The sequence below is a fragment of the Ciconia boyciana genome, chromosome 1 (assembly GCF_034638445.1).
Source record: "Ciconia boyciana chromosome 1, ASM3463844v1, whole genome shotgun sequence".
Classification (NCBI taxonomy): domain Eukaryota; kingdom Metazoa; phylum Chordata; class Aves; order Ciconiiformes; family Ciconiidae; genus Ciconia; species Ciconia boyciana.
Window position 1 is genome coordinate 82,907,631 of NC_132934.1, and position 21,570 is coordinate 82,929,200.

Here is a 21,570-nt window from a genome sequence, read left to right on the forward strand (position 1 = left end):
GAACAGATGATTTTTTATTGTGTGTCATGCTGCTCTCAGCTCTGTTATTCTCCTGTACGTGATGAAGGCTTTTGGCTTTGAGACTTCCATCTTGATTTCTCATGGGTTGTATGTCTAATGCCTAAAATACATGTGAGTATAGAAGTCATTCTGCTTCCAAAGCCCATTTGTTGCCTTTTTTTTTTTTTTTTTTGATAGCACATTGTATATGTGAGAAACAGAAACCATTTGTAACAATAATACATGAGACTAACATAATTTACTCCTGTGTTCAGTATATGGGAACATGTTGGCTGCTAGTCCAGGCTTAGGGTCACATGCACACACAGAGAAAATCAGTCAAAACGTGTAACCCTAAAGCCCATAGCAAACCTCTGATTCACTTCACTGAGGCTTATATGATGGCCCTTGTCAATGCTAGCAAATGATGATTTGGTCACTGTCCAATTTTCTTTAAAGAAAAAAAAAATGTTTCGTTCTTTTATGGAACAGGGTTTAGGGTATTTTCTATTAGCATTTGGATTTTTTCTAGGGTCCATCACTGAAATTAATAGCTGATGGTGTGGTTCCATACAGCTAAACAGATTAAAGAGCTAGCTGCTGCACAAGGGCCTGGCCCCGGCCCCCTGACAGCTCACTGCTGCACACTTGCACTGTCTTCCTTCTGTGGGAAGCGATGTGCATTGAGCCTTCAGCGAGCTCAGGGAAGGGCCAGAATGGCTGAAAATGATGGCACAGTTATTTTTCAGACATGGTGAGTTTCCAAGGCAGCTAGCTGTGTGGCCAGGTGGGCAGCAGTGCTGACTGCAGGGGACTGGGAGGGCATGCCCAGCTGGTGCACCTGGAGGAGTGGACCCTTCCTTCTGCCAGTAGCTTGCTACGGCACTAACGCAGCCAGAGATGCATTTGCAATATATGTAGATACATCAGAGCAAGCTATAGTGGTGCCAGCAGCAGCAGTGGCCCAGATGTCAGCCACTGAAGGGTTGTACAAGACCCAAGGTGGTCTCATAATGGCTGAAGCCGGTGTGGTTCAGATCTGGACATTTTAAAGCTGGTTTAATTACGTCCAAGATGCTGTGCACTCTTCTTTCAGTCTTAATATAGCCTTGTGCTTGGTGATATTTATTTCAATGTAAACATTTGAAATTTCCTTTATTGGTATGAAAATGGCAGTTTATTGTTATGTTGCAGTGTAGTAGTAAGAAAATGTTCAGTTAGTTGGTTTATTAGCAGTCAACATTTTTTATTATGGCCTCTGAGGAGTTTGTTATTACCCTCCCTGGTGAGATGTGTAGACAAACAGCTGAGAAGTGACAGCTTCTAGCTTGGGATGGTCACTTTCTGAATCCCTCTAGCAGGACGAAAGGGTTAATTTGATCATGTCTTCAGACACCTGGCTCTTTTCTCTAGAGCTGGCTTCAAAATAAGGGGAGAAATCCAAAGAGTTTTTGGTACACTAAAACAAATTTTCCATGTATTAAATTGAGTAATTGTTTTTTGGGGACTCTGAAATAGTCCCTGGTTCTATTACAATGGAACTTGATTTTTTTTTATTAGAAATTATAAAAATAATGGATTTTCCAGTTTACATATATGTATGGAAGTTTCTGAAAATTTTCAGAATTAATGGGAGAAAGAAAAATGGAGCTGGAGCAGCTGGTGACCACACCAACCACACAAAAGTCAAAGGGTCATTAAAGAAAGACAAACACAGAAATTCCAAATACTTTTCACAAATGAATGAAAAATCGTTTGTGATTCTTACTGTGCAAAAGTTTAACCTAAAATATTTGAAAGTTAAAGCCTGAAATACTTTTTTAGTAATTATTTATAGGACAAAAGGGAAATGAGTCAATTTTCTGGCACAGTGACCATCCTGAAACAATCTCAGGGACTGGAATATAGTTATATTAATTTTCTGTATTTTGTTTTAGCCCTTATTTATAGCTAACATGCCATTCTGCATCTAACATCTACCTCTACAGATGTATAGAGTAACTACTGGAAAACAGAACCATTTGTAGCAATGATTGTGAGACAGCTGTATAGGTTAATGAGTTAATATTATGAGTTAACTATGAGTTAATACCTGAGGTTAGTTAATTTTTCTGGTCAGGAATAGCAGTTTGTGAAATGGAATTGCCATAATCCAACTAATAATGATGTTTTAAAATATATTTTGTTGCAAGTAGAAAAACATTCAAAATTTTGAGATTTTCACTGAACAAAAACTCTAAAGTGTTTTCATTTTGTATTTAAAATATAATTCAGAATTAAAGTGGGAATGAAAATCAAATGATAAGAACAGAATGGATCTACACAGTTGGAAGAACTAAATAAAAGATAATCATTACATAGCAAGAAAAAAAAAGAGAAACATCCCATCTTGTTCTTAAATACTGTTGAAAGCTTTCTGTTGATTTTTCTCTCTCTTTTTTTTTTTTTCTTCTGATCATAATTGACATTTCCAAAGAGCATTTTGATCTAAACAAACATGCATCTTTCTATTTGAAAATTATTGTTTGGAAAATACGTGACCCTCTCTAGACAGGAGATTGTTAGTGGAGGTAATGGCGCATGATGGATGGAAGCTTATAAGAGGAGAAGCTGATGTGGATCCTATTCCTGCGGTAGGTCTGACAGGGCCTGGCAGCAGTTCCTGGTGGGTCCCAGCTCTTCTCTTTAGTTGTAGGCATCTGTGTGGAGAGATGACATATGAAGATGAGGCTAAGGCTCTGGGGAGGAAGTAGTGATAATGGCCTAATGGGGAAGAAGAGGTGGCTGGGTAAGGTGGGAAAGGGATACAAGGCTGTCAGTCAGGGACTGTAAGGTGTATGAGACAACAGGAAAGGATGGGGAAAGCAATGGTATTTGGGAAGGGAACATCACCTCCAAACCAGTACTGTGGAAAAGGAGATATTTGGGCTTTTTCTAAATATCTGTTCTAGGCTAGATTCCTCCAGGGGATAAATTCTTCCTGAAAGCCTAATTAAGGCATTGTAGAATATCGAGTTGCTGTTGACACATTATTGATAGTCAATGTGCTACATGAGCTTCCTAGAGGTTGCCCATCCTTGCAGCAGCTTGGGAAAAGGGTCTTTGCTTCTGCCAATGAAAATGGGTGGGTGACGTGATGAAAGAAGACATGAATTGCTAAGTGTTCAGGTGTGCTAAGGTATTCTGGCAGTGTGCTGGTGAGTTATCTACTATCTGACCTCCAGTATTTTACAAATGTGTTTGTTATTTAAAATTGTTCAGTGAATTCCTCGGGCAAACATACTTCTGCTCTGCAGTTCTTGCAGATTACTCAGAGGAACTAGTCTTTCAGGTATTTATTATTCACCGTTCACTGTTTGCCCTGAATGTCACATCAGTCACACAGTATAATTTCTACTTCCTGACCTGATAACTTCCAAGCCCAAAGGAGCTTTTAAGAAAGCTGCATATCATCATTCCCAGTATAAATATTTGTGCAAATACATATCTAAATACAAATACTAGTGAAGTACTCTCTTGCTGAGGTCATGATTTTGAACAAAAATTTGCCTGAGTGTTCACAGATGTTAAATGAAAGGACAGCAGCTACCCATTTAAGCCAGTTTTGTGATTTGGTAGCTAAGGTAGAATTTGTTTGTGTGTTTTGTGGGGTTTGGTGGGTTTTGTTTGTTGTTGTTTTTTTGTTTTGGTTTGTGTTTTTTAATATGGATCGTCCAGTTATATTATGGGTTAGTCTGAGTCTAGATTTCAGAGAGTTTGCTGGTGGTAGGGAGGCAAGATATGCTTTTCATATCTGTAGGAAAAGTTGACCAAATTTGGGAAGGACTAGGTCTTCTCTGGGAGCTGAGCAGCTTGTGTGTACAGTTCAGGATGGTGCGAAGTTGTAGATCAGAGACCCACTAGATGTCACTGTTGTTTTGCAGTTGGGAAATAGTTACATACTCTTCTACAATATCTTCTTTCCTTTTGTGTAACGCAATGGTAATACTTCTGGAAAAGGTAACTACTAAAGTGAGGAGCATTACTTTATTCTCGTGGCTAAGGAAAGGTAGTAACATTCCCATTACTTCAGAGACTGGGGAGCTAAGGATGGTCCTCCTGTGTTGGGACGTATTAATAGTACTGGTAGGTTCTTAATAGCTGAGGTCTTTCATGTAGCAGCAATAAAGCAGACATCAAAAGTCCTTTAAGAATAAGTATTTTAGTATTTTCCAGTACTGTAGAACCTAGTAATACAAAGTAAGATTTAGTTTTATAGCCTCTTATAAGTTTTCTATCATATCTCATTTATCTCTTCATTTCTTTTTAGGAAAAGCCATTGATTTTGTAACTCAGAATGCAATGTCGGAATCCCACGGGGGGAGACCCAGCGCATCAAAGGTCGCGATAGTCATTGTGTCGGGGAGATCAGAAGACACTGTGGAGGCTCCTGCACTTTCCGCAAGAATGAACAGTAAATCTCGTTTCACTGTCACTATTTTTAATCAGAGTTGTTCCTTTTTCAGTAATGCACAAGAACAAAGGATGAAAAATTAAGGCACTGGTATGTTCATATAAGTTTGGGACTTACTGTGCAGAATGTTCTAGTAAGAATCAGGCCTGAACAAAATGTGCCTGACGAAGATGCCTTTGAATTATTGGTAAATTCAGGACCAATCTGCAATTTAAGCTGAACAGCTTCCATAGGCTTCACAAATTAGTGGCATTTCATTTTCCAAGGTCCTGTGGATAGACAGGAATGACAGAAATATGATCTAGTATTATAAATTCAATACTGTTGCAGTACAGTGAATCTTGAAAGGTTCGCTGTAATAATAAATAGAGAGAGGATTTGATCAGATTTTGCACTGACCTATACAGGAATATGCTTTTGGTATCAATGTGTGCTGCATGATGTTTTTTCAAGTTTTCTGGCTCTAGTTGCTGTACCTCAGCTTCCTCAGGTGTTCAACTGAGGAACAGTGACTTCCTTTGTAGATTGCTTTGGGAGCTATTGTGTAGGGCCTGGACTAAATACCAGCTATTATTTTTTAATTAAATGGCTTGAAAATAATCCAATTGCCATGTAACTGAAGAAAGAAAACAACATATTGAGATTTTTTACATTTGAAAAAAAGTGAAGATGTTGTCATTAAGTCTGCAGCTGCATTTTGTCGACCATGCATGATCTTATTATGCTTGAGACTAATAGAGCTCATCTTAGCTAACACTGTGATTTAGAGCATCACCATTTCTGCCCTTAATTGCCTTTAGCCTGTGTGGAGAGAGTGATGCAAGTCATACATGAAAATTAACTGTTGGAAAAAAAATGTTCCCAGTTATTTTTTTTAAGAAGCAAATGAAAAAAATACATCACCAAAGACCTCCTTCTCCTGTGCATTGCCCATTTAAAACCTTTTCTTCTCTTTTCCTAGGGATATCCCTGTTTCCAATTGGAGTTGGGAACAGATATGATGAAGAGCAACTAAGGACCTTGACTGGGCCATCAGCTGCTAACAGAATCATGAAGCTTCAGAATTTTGAAGACTTATCCACTATGATCACATTAAATAGTGACTTTATCAAAAAAGTGTGCATGGGTAAGTCCAATAGAGTTGTAGCCTCATAGCTGGAGCAAAACCCAAAGATTGAAATGTCAAAACCAGAATGATTTTTCTTGACTTGAGAAGTCAGCCCAATGTTCCTTTGTTAGTGTTTCACCGACAATCATCACGAATGCTAACCTAGACCACCACCATCACTTAGATGTAGAACAAAATCTGAGCCCTTTCAGCAGGTAGCCAACTGCTATTCTAATCAACCAACTTTCAGCAAGATTTTAAAAACTGCTTAGGCCTGAACTTTCAAGCTATCATCTTATTAATAATCAGAGCTGGTCATTAACTGAAGGACACCAGGAAAGCTCAAGTTGTCATGAATAAATGGGGGCATGCTTCAGAAATGTTACAAGTTAGTTGTGAGTAAAGATTTCAAATTGCATATTTTTCTGCACAGACCTAAGCATTGTTATGTGTATGTCTACAAAGAATTCAGCCAAAGTGTAAGGAAAAAAAAAGAGTAAGAAAGAATTAACTTTTCCAGGAAAACAGATACTAGAAAAAAAAGTGTAAAATATTTTAAACAAACATTCATTTATTTGTAGATAGCAATGCCCCCATCTAAGGAAACTTGCTTCAACTCTGGCCAGTATTTTACTTCTTTTGCCTCCTTGGTCTGTGTGTATACAGATATTTATTACTCATATTGTTGTTGTTATTTCTATTACAATAGCATCTACATGTTCTCTCTGCAAAACACTGTCTCATCATGTTAGTCATTGCACAGGTTTTTACCAGCTTCGCTAGGGCTTAGTTATGTCTCTGTTAAAATAAGTGGACTTTTTTGCAGAGCCAAGTACCACTAAGAATGAGGAAGCTGCAGAGTGTGCACAGTCCAGCTTATAGATATCCGATCAGTCTCCACTGGGATCACTTCTGGCATTTTAAAATCTCTCCAGAGCATCAAACAGCTGCCATTTTCTAGATTTAAACAGCTGCCATTTTCTTTCTTTTCTTTTAAAATAAGCTTTTAAAGATGCATTTCCTCTCCTCACACTGTAAAATATGTGATTTTCTTGCCCTAAATTACATTGATCCAAGATATAGGATGGGGAGCAGGAATTTGAAACCAGTAACTATTTTCTTACTGCAATCTGTGTATAACCTATCGGTACTAGAGGTGAAAGCTTTGTATTTTTATGAAACATACATCCAGCTTTTCCAACAGCACAAAGCATTTGCTCAAAAACTTGAATGATAGCTATCTTATAGTAGACACCTAAATCTGAAAAATTTAGCTCTCCCTTTTTCCGATGGTAAAGCCTTTGCTATGGGGTGGGAAAGTATCTTCTGGTTTTTTTGTTTGGTTTTTTTGTTTGTTTGTTTTTTGTTTTTTTTTTTTAATTTAAGTTTCTTACAATCTGTAAAGTATGATTTTCCCCTCCAGACTCATACAGTTGGATTTCTTGTACAGAGGGAGTCTTACTTTATGTATGGAAGTGTACCAAAAATAATACTATTAAAAAGGTTTAAAAGATTTCCTAAATGCTTTCAAAATACATTACTTGTCCTGGAAAGGACAGAGCATATAGCATATATATGCTAGCATAGTATAGTGTTATATAAAGAGTTTGCTAGTCAATGTTTTAATTTCCTAGACACGTGCTTATCACATTGTCATACCATAGTACTTACATGAAATTGCTTTCCATGTATCTTTAGGTGTGTTATGAGAGCACATAAACATAGTAACTGCAATTCAATGGGTGCTTTGTGACCATCTAACTGATTATATAAAAAACTGCCCATCACAGTAATGCCTGAATGTAATGAAACTGAATTTGAGTATTCTTATTGCAGCTATTTTCATACCGATGCTAGATGCTCACAAATCTTATCTTGGGGTTACTCGCTGTATTTATCTTTCTGCATTTAATAAATGTGTGTGTGCATGAGTGTGTAAATTCTCATTACCTGCTAATTACCAGAAATATTCTCAATTCATCACAAGATTCAGAAGTAAGGCTGGACCCTGCCTCAGAGCTCAAGCCATGATCTTCTTTTAAGTACCATCTGGGCAGAGGTGTATGTCAGTATAAGGAGTGCTATAGAATTACAGCCTACCTATTTCTCACAGGGTACTTTGGAACCAATGTCATTGCAGAAGTCAGGTAATGCTAGCAGTAACAAAGTTTACGCATTCTTTGACTTTTGTACGCTTTGGACAAATGCCTGTAGTCTTCAGGTAGGGATTCTCACAATCTAACACAAAAAACTCCCTTCTTACAGCCTAAGTCACATTTTTAAGTAAGCAATCTGTATTTTGGTGACCCACAACTTAAAAGGCTGGATAAGGGAATGAGATGACTAAAAGATGTCTGTTTCTCTTTCAGACCCTGTCAGAGAATGTATAGATGAGGATGGAAACAAAAAGAAAGTAAGTGTATTGCCCGGGTCATCCATCTGGCTTTCAAGTTACAAAGTTCATGTAGGACCATGAATATCTTCATAGATAATCTGAAACAAAAAGTATTGGACAATATTAAGTATTAAGAATTATTTCGGAGGAGGAAAATGTTGGCTTTTGAACTGATGGGATAACTTTGCATACAAAGGCGACTTCCTCTAACGACACCTGATCTTGCAGTGTGTTGAATACTATTGCAGGCAGTACAGAGCCAAAACTTGTGACAGTGTGTATATTCCCTGATAAAGAAAAATGTATTTCCATCTCCTGGTAAAAGAACTTCTGGGAAAGCTAGACATGGCCAAAATAACGGCGCATGTATAGGGGGGGGCAATGTCAGTATCCAGACCCTCTCCTTCTGCTAAAAGTACAAGTACCTTGTCCTTATGAAAATTTTATAGGAAGATAATTATTGTGTGATAGTAATCTCTCTAGGGAAAACCATCTCTTAAGTAATTAAATCAAAGTTTTTAGTGTTTGTTTGCAGAAAAGCTTTTATTAATCCTGAGAAAATGCTCAGAAATATTAGTAAACCTGTCTGATCTCTCAAAAGTGATCTGCTGTAAGAAAGGAATGATGTAGATGTTATAAATGGTCCAGTTCCTTCATCTCAGGTGAAATGCCAAGGTTTTTGAGTGTATATGATACTTCATGCATTTAAAAATATTAGCATAAATATTAGCATAAGCTTGTAACATGTTTTCTTGTAGGGGTCAGTTATGAGTTCTACCCTAGGATTTATCTTGAATTTCCAGTACATTAAATTCCTTTATTCCTTTGATTTTTCCCTTGTGAAGACATGGCTATAAGGAAGGATGTGGCTAATAAAGAAATGCTTATGAAATGTCTAGACACAGGAAATATCACTTATATAAAAGCTGCTTTACACGGTTGGCCTCAGTCAGCTGGTCAGAACACAGGCTTTAGCTAGATCAGACACTAAGTATAACCTGGTGGCTTTGAGGTTGACAACCTAATTAAGAAATAAACAACAAACAAAAACTAAACTTGAAAAACTTTCTTAATTAAAAATAAAAACAAAAAATAATCAGATTCTTGTTGTTTATTCATTTGAATTGCATGTGTACAGGCCTCTGGGCTCCTAGAAGCAGACACAGGTACATGTAGGTAATTGCTGGGAAGCCTAAACTTGAATTTCAGACATGTCAGGTTTCATTTTTTTGGTGATAAAGCACAATTTCCGTTCTGGCTAAAATGCTTTTGGAAGAACAGAGGCCAGGCTCCAGTCCATATAAAAATTAACCACGCTTTCAAATAGTAGCTTTTGGGGGGATTTTGTGTTACGTCTTCTGTCAGCCAGAAAAAAATGGATTTTCGAAGACACTGCCAGCATGGTAGCCACTGCCTTTTGGAGCAGGCTGTTAAGCATCCTGTGGTGACTACAGGACACTGTGGAAGTGTTCTGCCTCTGGTGTTCAGCACTCACACTCTGAACTCCTCTGCTGCCTCATGGGCAGTAACGTGCCATCATTGGCCTGTTACCCACTTCCAGCATAGTCCACAAATCCACAGGGATGAAGAATCAAGGCTCCTTCCTAATTCAGAAAACACAGGCTCTTACATGATCCACAATATTTCAGGCGTTACTCAGACAGTTACTGCAGGAGGCTCTGTTCCCCAAGCGGGATGTCTGTCATGCACCTGGAGATTGTGGGAACTGACCTCTTGCAGTTTGCAAGGAAATCAGAGTTCTCAGGATCGAAAATCTCAGCCTAAGTCCTATCAGTATCATGAGTGATATGAGTTGTTACTTTTTTTTGTTATTACCTCTACCCTGGAAATGACTGTCAAAGGAAGATTCATGGCTAAAGTCACTGTTAGTAGCAGAAGGACAGAAGATCGAATGTGCTAGGTCAGGCCAAGAATCCGTCCAAACCCCCTGTATTATGTAGGCAAAAATACAGTCAGGGAAGACTGTAAGTAAGTATATATGAACATTTCCTGAACTGTCCTAGCCTTGAACAATTTGTGACTCAGGGACACCCTGAGCTGCAAGTAGTACCTTTTTGTGTTTGATAGTGCTCAATAGTTTTCTCCTCCATGAATTTGTTCAGTCATTCTTTGAATCCATCTAAGTTTTGAGTACTCATCATATCCAGTGGCAAGGAGTTCAAATAGCGCTAAATACAGGCTATATAAAGAACCACTGTTTTAATATTTGAACTTGCCAGCTGACAGAATATGTGAATGATTATGATAGATTAAGGTTTTTTTAATGTAGTTAATTCTCATCAGTAGTCTTGTTCTGATGCTTTTAAACAGGCATAAAGGTGATAATAGAAGTGTAGGTACTTGTCTTATAATGGTAGCACTTCCTGATGAAGTGATCTGTATAGTGGTCTTCTGCACTTCTGGTCTATGTATAGCAGTAAAAATCACATTCCTAAACTAGCAGTTTCTGTAACACAACTTTTCTAGTATTGTTCAGCACTCGGTTTAGGGAAGAACAAACAAACAAACCCCTGAATAAATTAAAAGGTGCCAGCTGATGAACCCAATCAAGGTATGTGGCGCTCTCTCCTGCAGATGCACAGTAAGAGAAAGAGTGTGCAAGTCCAGGTCCATAGGTTCAGAGCTCCCTCAGAGAGGAAGTCTGAAGCTTCCTCTGGTGTGCTGGCAGGCTCATCGGTTTCAGCAGACTTATCCGTCACAATTTAGAAACCTCTGCTTTTGCTTTCCTTTCTGTCCTATTCTTACTCCTACGATTTCATATCAATTGGGATTTAGGCTTTCTTTGTCTTCAGAGTCCCTGCGTTTTCCTCTGCACCAGGATTCTTGGCTTTGTTTGGATCCTTCAACTGATATTTCTGTTTTAATGTGCTGTGCTTTGCTTTTCTTGTCTAGATCTTAGATGTTTTCCAATAGATGTCCTGTTAAGGAGTGAAATAAAAGCAATTAAATATGTATGGAAACCAGGGGGTCCTTTGCCAGACTTGCACAGCTGTATATGTACCCTTCCAGGTGCTCCACTTTCAGTGAGTTGTAGGCGAGACAACTATAATTAAAAAACATTCCATTTCTTCCTATCTAAATATTTTTTCCATACTTAAAGCTCCTCATGTTACTTTTTCACAGCTTCCTCTAGGCTCACAAGCCTGAAAAGTATTAAGTGATTTTCAGGACAAGTTCCCTTCTCACTGTCCCGAAACATACAAAGCAGGTCCAGTAAATTAACTTGTATTTAATATGTAAATTTTTATGGCTGCAAATCTGTCAGTTCTCTTTTACACTTGATGGTATCACGTAGCTCAGAGATACAGAACAATACTTTCACATCACTGTTCTTGGCTTGCACACTAGTGCCAAGTATAGTCTGTGAATTATGCTGTGGTTACCTAGATATTTTGCCACTTTGCTCTTCTCTTTCATGGGAATGATGGGTAAGCTAACAAGGACAGGATGGGAGGTAACCTTGCCCAATAGCAATTATCTTTTCTTCCCCACATGTTTCTGCTTGTGAATATCAAGAAATGTTATCTGGTTCATAGAACCACTGTCTCACTTGTTACTATTGCTTCTGGACTCATCTCTGTAGACATAGGTTTAGAAAGGGCTGTTTCCCACATTTGGGGATATCCTTGGGAATGCAGGCCTCAGGGATGAACACTCTGTTTTGAAATTCACTGAAGCTATTTATGGACTTTAGAGCTCTGTGGGATTGGGGCCAGAGAGCTCAGCTTTTTGCAGATATGAATCTTGAGATATTCCAGATTGTGACCATGTCTATTTCTCTGTCATTTAGTAGTATGTAATACTGGTGCCTTAAAATTTAGACTGTCCTTTAGAAGATTAGAATATATTTTACATTTTATTTTTAATTTTACAAAACCACTATGTATATCTAATAACATTAGTCTGGTAAAGGAACAATATCCCTTTGGGAAGGGAGGAACTGTTTTAAAGTTTTGGAGTTGTGGATAAAATAACTAGAGTATTCCACGCCTTTCTAGCTTGGAACAAATATTGTTAATTCCTGCTGTGCCATGACCATCTGTGCTCAGAGCTCTTTCTAAAATAATTTTATGGCTTATAAAAACTAAAGGCTTTGACATTTAAAGAAAAGCTAAGGGGAATTCTTTATTGACTATGCTATCCATGCATGCTGTAGGATGGCTAAGCTAACAATAGATGGAGTACTAAATACTTTGTTCTGCTGTAACAAAACATCTCCTATTCTAGACTATTATCTTTTGCTTGGAATTTCAGAGTCTATTTCTTACAGTGTTGCTAATTTAAACTTTCTCATACTCACAAAGTCCTTAATACACTGCATTCTATTATTTAATTATCTAAGTTTAATTTGAGTAGCACTGCTGTCAGTGTCACTTTAGCTGCTAGCTGTAGGAGCATGGCAGCAGCCAAGTTTTGCATTTTTCTCCCCTCCGCCCATGTTCTTTTCAATTGTTAAATATCCATGTCTCCCTATCTAGCCTGGTGACAAATGGACATTACCGGACCAGTGCCACACTGTGACATGCTTTCCAGGAGATTACACAGTTCTGGAGAGTCACCAAATTAACTGTGAGAGGATGCCAAAACCAGTATGTCACAGCAATCTTCCTGCTGTTAAGATTGAAGAAACTTGTGGCTGCCGATGGATGTGTCCGTGTGAGTATCTATCTTTGCATGTATGCCTCTCCCTTCCCATCACTTCAAATGTTAATCAGAAATGTAATGCTGAATGGAGCTGCTCAGTCGTTGTACACATCAAAGATGACCAAGGTGGGAGGAATTAATGCTGTACACCCATTAAACAAACAGCTAGGAGCATGAGAGTCTCACTGATGCCTGGAACGTGTGATGCTATTTGCAAGTTCAGGGCCACTATGAGCTTATTTTTTGCATTAGCATAGCTACAGTGTTTTATCAGAGAATTTGACACTTGATTTCCAAAGGTGCGTGAACTGGGAAGGAGGATGTATGGAAGAAAACAGAAATTTATCTCAGCAAGCTGTAAGCAAGTGTTGTATTCTTGGTCCACCTCTAGGCTTGAGGGTTTGGCCTGACCTCAGTCAAGCACATGTATTAAAGAAACAACAACAAAAAATGCTCCCTGCCTCCATAAAACCTCACACTGAGTATTTGAGCAGAAATGGTGAACACTGTGTGATCAGTGCCTTGGCTGAGATGACAGGAACAGAAATTAAGTGCACCCACTCACATTTACAGGGTGGAGGGATTCAGCCCTGAGGTTGGTGATCCATTCATTAAAAAGAGAGGTTCTTTAGAAAAATCACACATATGTGAAGGGAAGACTTGAGGGAGGAATATAAAAAGGGAATGATGATTTCAGTGAAAAAATGAATTGTAGCCTCCAGATTGCCTCAGTGCTTGGACAGATGCTCTGACAACAGTGAAATGGTGGCAGTCCAGGATAAAGGAGGCAGGGATGCCTAGCTGCATGCAGTGTAGTACAGGGCATCGCTCCACAGCCATTACAGGGAAGAGCACTTCATGGTGGAACGAGGGGTAGGCTCAGCTGCTGAGTCTTCTGGTACACCTCAGCCTGGGTTTGGGGACTGAACTTCACCTCCTCTCTGTGCCAAATGCACTGTAGTCATATGCTTAATTTTCACAAAAATTAGTCAAGATGTTTGTTTTGAATTAAATGTTCAAAAGATCAGCTCCAGTAACTCTTAAAGGCTGTATCTATACAAAAGAATGCATTTCTACAGCCCAATCATCCATGCTATTAGAGCTAAAATTTGCAGAAATCTCAAAACGAGGAACCTGTAGGTGTTATTTTCAACAGTGTTTAGATCCTGTTCAGAGCTTGAAAATCTCTGGCTTGATGAATCTCTTTGACTTTGAGGAAGCTTAGAGGGCTGTGCTCCACAACATAATTCTGAAAATTGGGCTGACATCTAAATTCATATGATTGCTTTTAAAAATAAATCAGAACCCTATATATGCCTTCTCTTTATAATGTATAATCTCAGTTTAAAATGTCCTCTGCAGAACTGGCTGCTTTAAGAACAATTTCTTCAAGGCACTGCTTGAAATATCTAAGCTGGGTAGTTAGATTTTGATTCCTGAATTTTTAGACATCTAAAATTTTAACACCCCAACTTTTAGCATTTTCTGAAAGCACATTTAATTATCTAAACACTAAAGCTAACATTTCTGTTTTGATATAAATATTTCAAAAAGGTAGAGAGATTTTAGTTGAATCATCATAAATATTTTGTAATGTTTAAAAGACTGTTAGTGATATCTACCCATAAAAAGTGCATCTATAATAATTTTCTCACTCCTAAATACACTGATAGCAACATGAAGGCATTACTTTTGGCATACATTTGGGCATACATTTGGCAAAACATGTCTTCATAAAGATTTTCTGAAAGGATGAAATGAAAATTACCATTCATATCATTAGTTGATTATCATGAAAAGACTTATGGTTGACTTGAGATTGCTGCTGTTTAACCTGAGATAACTTCTTTTTTTTAGCTCTCTATGAATTTAGTGAGCCATGATATGCAAAATTTAACTTTTTTTTCCCCAAGGTGATACAGCTTGTGGTGAAAAGTGGTAAGTTTTCATATGTTGTAAGAGGAGGAAAAAAACCCCAACCCCACCCAGGTGATCAAAACCCCATGGGTAAAGTACCATTGTTTCAGTGACTACTTAGTGAAACCTGGGTGATGCTGTGTCAACTAAAGCAACACACGTAGCAGGGCGGAAGGCTGATTCTGATGCCGTATGTGCTGAAGTCAGAGCCCAAACTCATAGCAATCAGTAAACTTTAGAGGTGGGTATAGCAAAGTAGGTGCTTAGTAGGTCAGTGTGATTCAGCATCTCTTTGTTGTTATGAATGGAGGCAGTCTGTGCTCCAGGAGAATGGCAGTGCATGGTTAATTTACTCATGATTCAGCAAAGTAGTGTTCAGTTATTTAGAGAACTAGAGCCCTTTCAAATGATTGCTTGACAGTGCAGATGTTATGACAAATGCTTTTGCAGAGAGGAAGTACTTGAAAAAGTGTTCTTCTTATGTCATATAACTGAGTTCATAGTTATACACCACGAAGGTGTTTGCTTGCTGAACTAGTTATAAATTTTAAAGCAATATGATTTGCAACGTGTGATTCATGGCTCTTGGGTGTTTGTGGACTATTAAATGGATTTAAATGGATTGCATGAACACATTTGATGCTACAGAATACCTATGAGAAATTTAAAAGGATTCCTGTTATCCTTAGAAATTTTTTAGAAGTCCATGAATAAATAAAAGGTTGAGAAACATTGTTTTATTGCTAACTTGTTTCATTGCTATATATACATGAACTTTATAAGAAGGTACAGTAGAATATCTGAAGATGCTCCACTGCTCCAGAGGGAGGTACCTCGACAATTTGGTGCCTGACAGTATACAAGATAGGCTTTGTTTCTTTGGTTGTTTCTTTTTTTTTTTTTTTTTTTTTTTTTTTTTTAAGCAAAAGTTGTTGTTTGCTGTTTTTCCTGGGAAAGTAAGTTTGAAGGTCAATGAACAGGAAACAGATTATTCTCAAACCTCAATTAGAAGCCAAATAGCTGAATTATTAACAATGAGAATTTTCTTCCTACATGTTCAGCTGACATTGCTTTATGCTTTATTGCTTTATTGCTTTATTGACATTGTCCTTATTATCTTTAAGCAAAAGATTTGAAAATGCATGAGTCAGAAACATCCATTTGCTCAGGTTTTTGTTTTGGTACTTGTGAGATTATAATCCTCCCTGTTTTCTATTTTGTGAAGACAAAGAAGTGTTTATAACCTAATGACCAGGACACTAAGCTGTCAGTTGACCATTGGTTTATCCTGTGCACATTATTTCTCTGCCCTTTTCCTGTTCTCCAACTGAAAAAAAAACAAAAATGTCCCCTGATATTGACTTGTTACATGTGTTTGATAAGAATGAAATAGTGTTATTTTGTTTCAAATGTAATACTGTACAGAATAAAATGCAATACCATAATAAAAATGCAATGCAAAAATTTAAAAATAAGTATGTTATGGTCTTTCTACAAATAGAGAAGGTATACATTTTCCCTGCTTTTATTTTTCATATAAAATCTATTGATAAATCACATTCAATGTGAGTAAACTTACGCTGAGGGATTTTCTATGAGTTTATCCAAATCTTTTGTAATACTGATTGCTCTAGACAAAGATACTTCAAAAAAACCACACGATGAAGTATTTACCAAAGTTTCTTGTCAATGATTTCCTGCAAGCATTTGCAATTCATTACCTTCCTAGCTTTCTCAATTAATTGATTCCACATGCCCATAACAATTGCGAAGAAATAGTCCAATTTGAACAAAAGCGAATGCCTACATAGCTTTTTTTTTTTTTTAATTTTCCCCATTGATTTGCAGGTGTCTGTATAGGAAGTTCATCTCGACATATTGTCACTTTTGATGGACTAAATTTTAAGCTGACCGGCAATTGCTCCTACACCTTGTTTCAAGACATGCAACATGATGTTGAAGTTCTCCTCCATGAAGGACCATGCAGAGCAACACCAAAGATGAACTGCATGGACTCCATTGAAGTGAAACATCGTGGTGTATCTGTTCAGCTCTTCAGTGACATGGCAGTAAGCTAAACACAATGAAGTGACTTGTGCATTTTCTACTCATGCTATAGAATTTCAGGTTATGGGGACAAATTTGTTCCCTTTATCTAGTTTCTGTTCCCCTTGCAGCCTATTCTTAGGCTTCTGACCAAATCCCTCATTTCAATTTCATGATACAATCTATGTTGACATAATAAGCCAAACACATTTCTCTTCGTGTTCTCCCCATTGTGCGGGTGTGACAATGTCAAGAACATGGGATTTGGCAGTGTCTCCCTGACACTTCTGCCAGAAAGGCAGGGATTATAGGCAGGACATACTGCACTCTGATTCTCCTCTGTTGGCAGAGGTCCTTTACACAACGTTATAATTTGGTGCATGGGAAAGCAGTATGTTCTTCACAAACCTATGCATGACTGGCTAGTTGAAGAGCTAGTGAGTTGGTTCTTACCTTGTGTGCAGATGGACCTCAGCATTAGAAGAAAGACCAGGTTAGTATGTATTACAGCTATTTTATAGGCAGAGAAGTATTCAAATTCAATATGACACATTTTCAGTCTCTGGGTTCCTCAGACATACAGGAGTCAGCTAGCCTGCAAAGGTGATCTCTTCTGACTCGTGTAGCAAAATAGGATAGACCAAAACACCTGCACCCCATTCTGCGTGGTGATGGACAGCCTTGTGAGGTTTATTGATAATCAGGGTCTGTACATGGGATTTTAACTTCATGGCATTAGATTGCTAGTCTGTATATATGTGATGCTGAAGGAATGAACTCATATGGGGAAAATGTTGAAAAAGTTGTTCATATAATACACAGAATGAAGGTCAATTAGGTCTGTGCATTTTTAGACTTAATAGAAAGTTTCAACTTGCAAAATTGATTCTTATGTCCAGATTCAGTTGGATCTTCAAGTACCTGTGAAGTCAAAATGTGTTTCAACTGTAAGATTGGGTTGATTTTAACTGCTTGCTAGAACTGATGTGATCTTGCCTTTTTGAACACAGGTGGCTGTTAATGGTGAAAGGGTTCATATTCCCTATTCTAGCAGTTTGTTTGAAGTCACTGTCTATGGAGCAATAATGCACGAAATCAAGTTCTCCCATCTTGGACATAATCTCACATTTACTCCAAGAAACAATGAATTTATTCTTAAACTGAATTCAAAGAGCTTTTCTTCAGGAACACAAGGGCTTTGTGGTAAGTTTGAAAGCTAGTAATTTTAGCAGCTTCCTACTTGGGCTTGAATTGCTATTTATGTTATTGGAATTTTTGTGGTCCCGAACCTGTAAACTCTCTGGTTGAACTGGCCCCCTGTTATTGCCACAATGCTAATCTATGTAGGTTTTTCTACTATGACCATCAATGTAACAGCTCGTTGACTCCCAATAATACCTTAGAAAGAGCAAGGCTAGACATCTCTCATGTTTTACTTCTTTCACATTATATAATTATCTTTTCAAGGAGATTTTTTTTTTTTTTTTTTTTGGATGAGGCTTTAACTTTAGGTTCTTACATACACATTTATGTGAGAGACATGTCCTATGCTTGCAGTGAAGGTGAAAGGTTTGTGAGGGTACTACTACCTGGGAGAATTAATTCTACGGTATCCTCTATGGTATAATCTATTGTATAGATTATACCTTTGTGGCATGACCTATACCTCCTGTAATAAGGAAATGGGAAACAAGACCCAGGATTTTTATGCCTCCATTGATAATAGCTATAAGGAATATCATTCATTCCTCTTCCCTTTGGTGTTCATCGAGTGGCCCCAACCAGTTCTGTCTGTCCTGTGCCTGTTTTCTCCAAGTCTGTTTTATTGCTGACTGTATTCACTCTTTCTTTTTCTTTTACTCACCCTCCTAGGTGTGTGTGACCAGAACCATGTCAATGACTTCACGTTACATGATGGCTCTGTCACGCCTGACAGCAGCCTGTTTATCCAAGACTGGATGGTGGAAGAGCCGGGGAAGATCTGTGAAATCCGGAGAGAAGACAGATGTTCTGAGCATGCCACAAGCCACTGCCACCTTCTGCTCTCAGATCGGTTTGCAGAGTGCCACAGGCTAATCTCCCCCAACATGTTCTACGAGGCTTGCACAGAAAGCAGCTGCTATGAGGATGAAGCCTGTGAGATGATAACTTCCTACGCTCACATCTGCAGGGAAAACGGGGTCTGCATAGACTGGAGAACACCCGAGTTTTGTCGTAAGGGGTTTACGATATGTTAAAACTGATACAGAAACTGTCTAACTTGGTGATGGTGGTGACAATGACCATCTTGTCAGCGTAAATTAGTTTTTGAACACAAGTGTAATGGGGCAGAAGTTCAAAGTCAAGTTTCCCATATAAGTGGTATTACAGATCTGATAACTGGTTTGTCATCCACTAAGTTGCATATTATGGAAGAAGTGTTTCTTAGTAAACTGCTAACTAATAATATGCAAGGTAGTTATGTAAGGCTGGAGGGATAACCTATGAAATAAAAATACTGTGAAAGCTGTGCACAGGCAAACACAGCTATGTGACAGTACCTGACTCTGCAGCCACTGAAACATCATGGGGCCAGGTTTGGACTGAGAGACTGCTCTGATTCTGCCAGGCAGTTTTATCTGCAGATATCATTGCTTTGGTACAGATATTGGAGGATCTGTACAAGGTGGACAAGGAAACTCATAATTTTGACTAGTGGAACTAGCCTGTCACTGTCGTAGCTGCACATAATGGCACAAAACAAGACTTTTCTCTGTAATAGTTTTGCAAATTTCCCACATTCCAACCAAAGCCTAAACCTTTCAGACCATGATGGAAGAGCCAGTGTGATTTTAAATTTCTACTGCAGTGAAAAATGGGGAAATGGCCACTCTCTGTGGTGTTTTTTCTTGCCAGCGCATGCCAGCTACACTGATCAAACCAGCTGTAATTTGCTTTGCAAATCTGGTTCTCCTTCTGGCTGTGTTTTGCTTGTGTTTTGGAGGTGAAGAGTTTTTGCTGTAAGAGAGCAGTATAGCGGGAGTCTTGCAAATTGCCTAGAGCCCCACAGAAGCAGGACAAGCATGCTAGTGCTAAATTCGGACAGTTGTCACTTCGTATACCTACTCACCTAAGTCCTTATAGACATAAGAAGTTCTGCCCTATCTTCCTGTTTTTCTTTTTTCTTTTTTTTTTCTCTTTTCTTCTGACAGCCCTATTATGAGGCATACCTAAAGATCTGCCAAAAAAGCAACATATAGTTAAGTACAAATAAGTAACTCTTGAGGTGGCTTATTCTATACCTTCTGCTGTTAGTCTGTCTGCAGTGGTGGTTACAGACATTCAGATATTCACTCACAGTGTTTAGTTTAGTCAGGTATCTATCTGAGATGTGTGTGTATATATGTAGGCACTTTCTTTCCCAGCTAGCCCTTCGTGTAGTGTCTTGATATCCCAGTTGTTTTTCACATCTCTTGCCTCTCCAGTTCAGTCAGTTCTTGTTGTCTTGCCTTCTTTCCCTCTTGCTGCCCAGATACTTTTAATTTCAGAATTGGAGAATCAGCATCCTAAAGGCATGATACAGCAAGAACTCAGTAAGTGTTTTGGTTTTGTTCATGTTTTAAACTCAGACTGAGGGAATGATGGGATAGGAAGTCAAGAATGTGAATTTGAATTGGGCCTGAGCCTCCAGTTAGTGTCTTAAATATCTTTCCAGGATAAGTTATTGAGGAAAATGTTGCTATTGAATCTTTTAAGACACAACAGTCTCTTTGGAATATAGTCCTAGAAAACAGAGGGAGAATACTGCCAGCCATTTTCCAAATTTAGTGCTTCAGTCAGACTTTGCAAATTGTAATGTCCAAGGCTGAATGTCAGTGGAGTACCTTAATAACTCTCTGCAGTTTTCAAATTCCCATCTTGTTACACAGCATGTACAAGGATAGCCAAAGAGTTGCCCATTTTAACACTAGTTGCATGAAACAGTTGTTAGTGTCCTAACAATAGCATCATCTTCTTCCTCCAAGCAGGTGCATGTGTGTAACTGCCAAAACCAAAATTGCCAATTACAGGGACATTATACAGGTTACATTAATGACAAATAGACAGTGCAGCTTAATGACTCTACCACTACATGTTTAATAACAATGGCATGGTTCTGGAGTACCTTGCTTCCCTCCCCTCACTCTAGTGAATCCCTGCCATTTTTCTAGGGTTTGATTTGGGATTTTGTCATGCCATATTGGGACGTTTCAAGCAGTACAAGTCCTTCCTGACTGCTCTGCCTGGATGGGTAAATAGACTCGCTGGAATATCCAATAAAGACAGAGCCTGTTCTCCATCTTACGCTCATTCAGTTCCACTGCCTGAGCTTTCCTTGCTCCTTTTTGGGAGGGTGGATGTGTTGAGTGCTATCTGGTAGACTTCCAGCTTTGTGTCAATGGATGGAAGGAAACTTTGCTCCAAGGTGGGAATGCTTAGTGAGGAAAGATATATTTTTTTCAAATTTTGGTTTTTTCTAGACCCCACACTTAGTAGACTTGTGCTGCAGCAGCCTGTAGCTTCCACTGATAGCTATGTAACCCTGAGGCATAGAATATGCACCCCTTAAGGAGGCTCACCCTCACAGTGAATGCCTGCTGAATATGGTTTCCTCTTCAATGACAGTACGGGCTTTATCTTAATGTGAAGATCATAGGGATTTCTTAACAAATCACTGCATTGCTAACATCGACACGTGTTGGGATTCAGTTTTGCGTGGAGAGGAAGCTTTATTCACCTGGAAATAGGACTGTTTATATAGTGATTAATGAATGGACTGACATATATTCATTCTGCAGTTACAAAAGAAATGGCAGCTCATGTGGAGGTGATCAAGTCAGCTTTGAACAGTGTAGCTCAAGTAACAGCAGCAGTTAGCAAATTTTGCTCAGAAAGCAGAAATACTCAGAAGATAAATGACAGCAGCAACAGTAGCAGTTGTTAATCTTCATATGCTGATGTTTCCAT

The 21,570-nt window shown here is 38.4% G+C and overlaps 1 protein-coding gene across 1 annotated transcript in view; it reads left to right on the plus strand.

Annotated features, from left to right (window-relative positions):
- Nucleotides 1-21,570, plus strand: part of VWF (von Willebrand factor) — a 148,056-nt gene that overhangs the window by 86,700 nt on the left and 39,786 nt on the right. Inside the window, exons 31-37 of the mRNA XM_072844938.1 lie at nucleotides 4,310-4,453; nucleotides 5,415-5,579; nucleotides 7,931-7,974; nucleotides 12,456-12,633; nucleotides 16,387-16,607; nucleotides 17,595-17,787; nucleotides 18,457-18,798. Coding sequence (XP_072701039.1) covers nucleotides 4,310-4,453; nucleotides 5,415-5,579; nucleotides 7,931-7,974; nucleotides 12,456-12,633; nucleotides 16,387-16,607; nucleotides 17,595-17,787; nucleotides 18,457-18,798 — 1,287 coding nt within the window. The remainder of the gene's footprint in view (nucleotides 1-4,309; nucleotides 4,454-5,414; nucleotides 5,580-7,930; nucleotides 7,975-12,455; nucleotides 12,634-16,386; nucleotides 16,608-17,594; nucleotides 17,788-18,456; nucleotides 18,799-21,570) is intronic.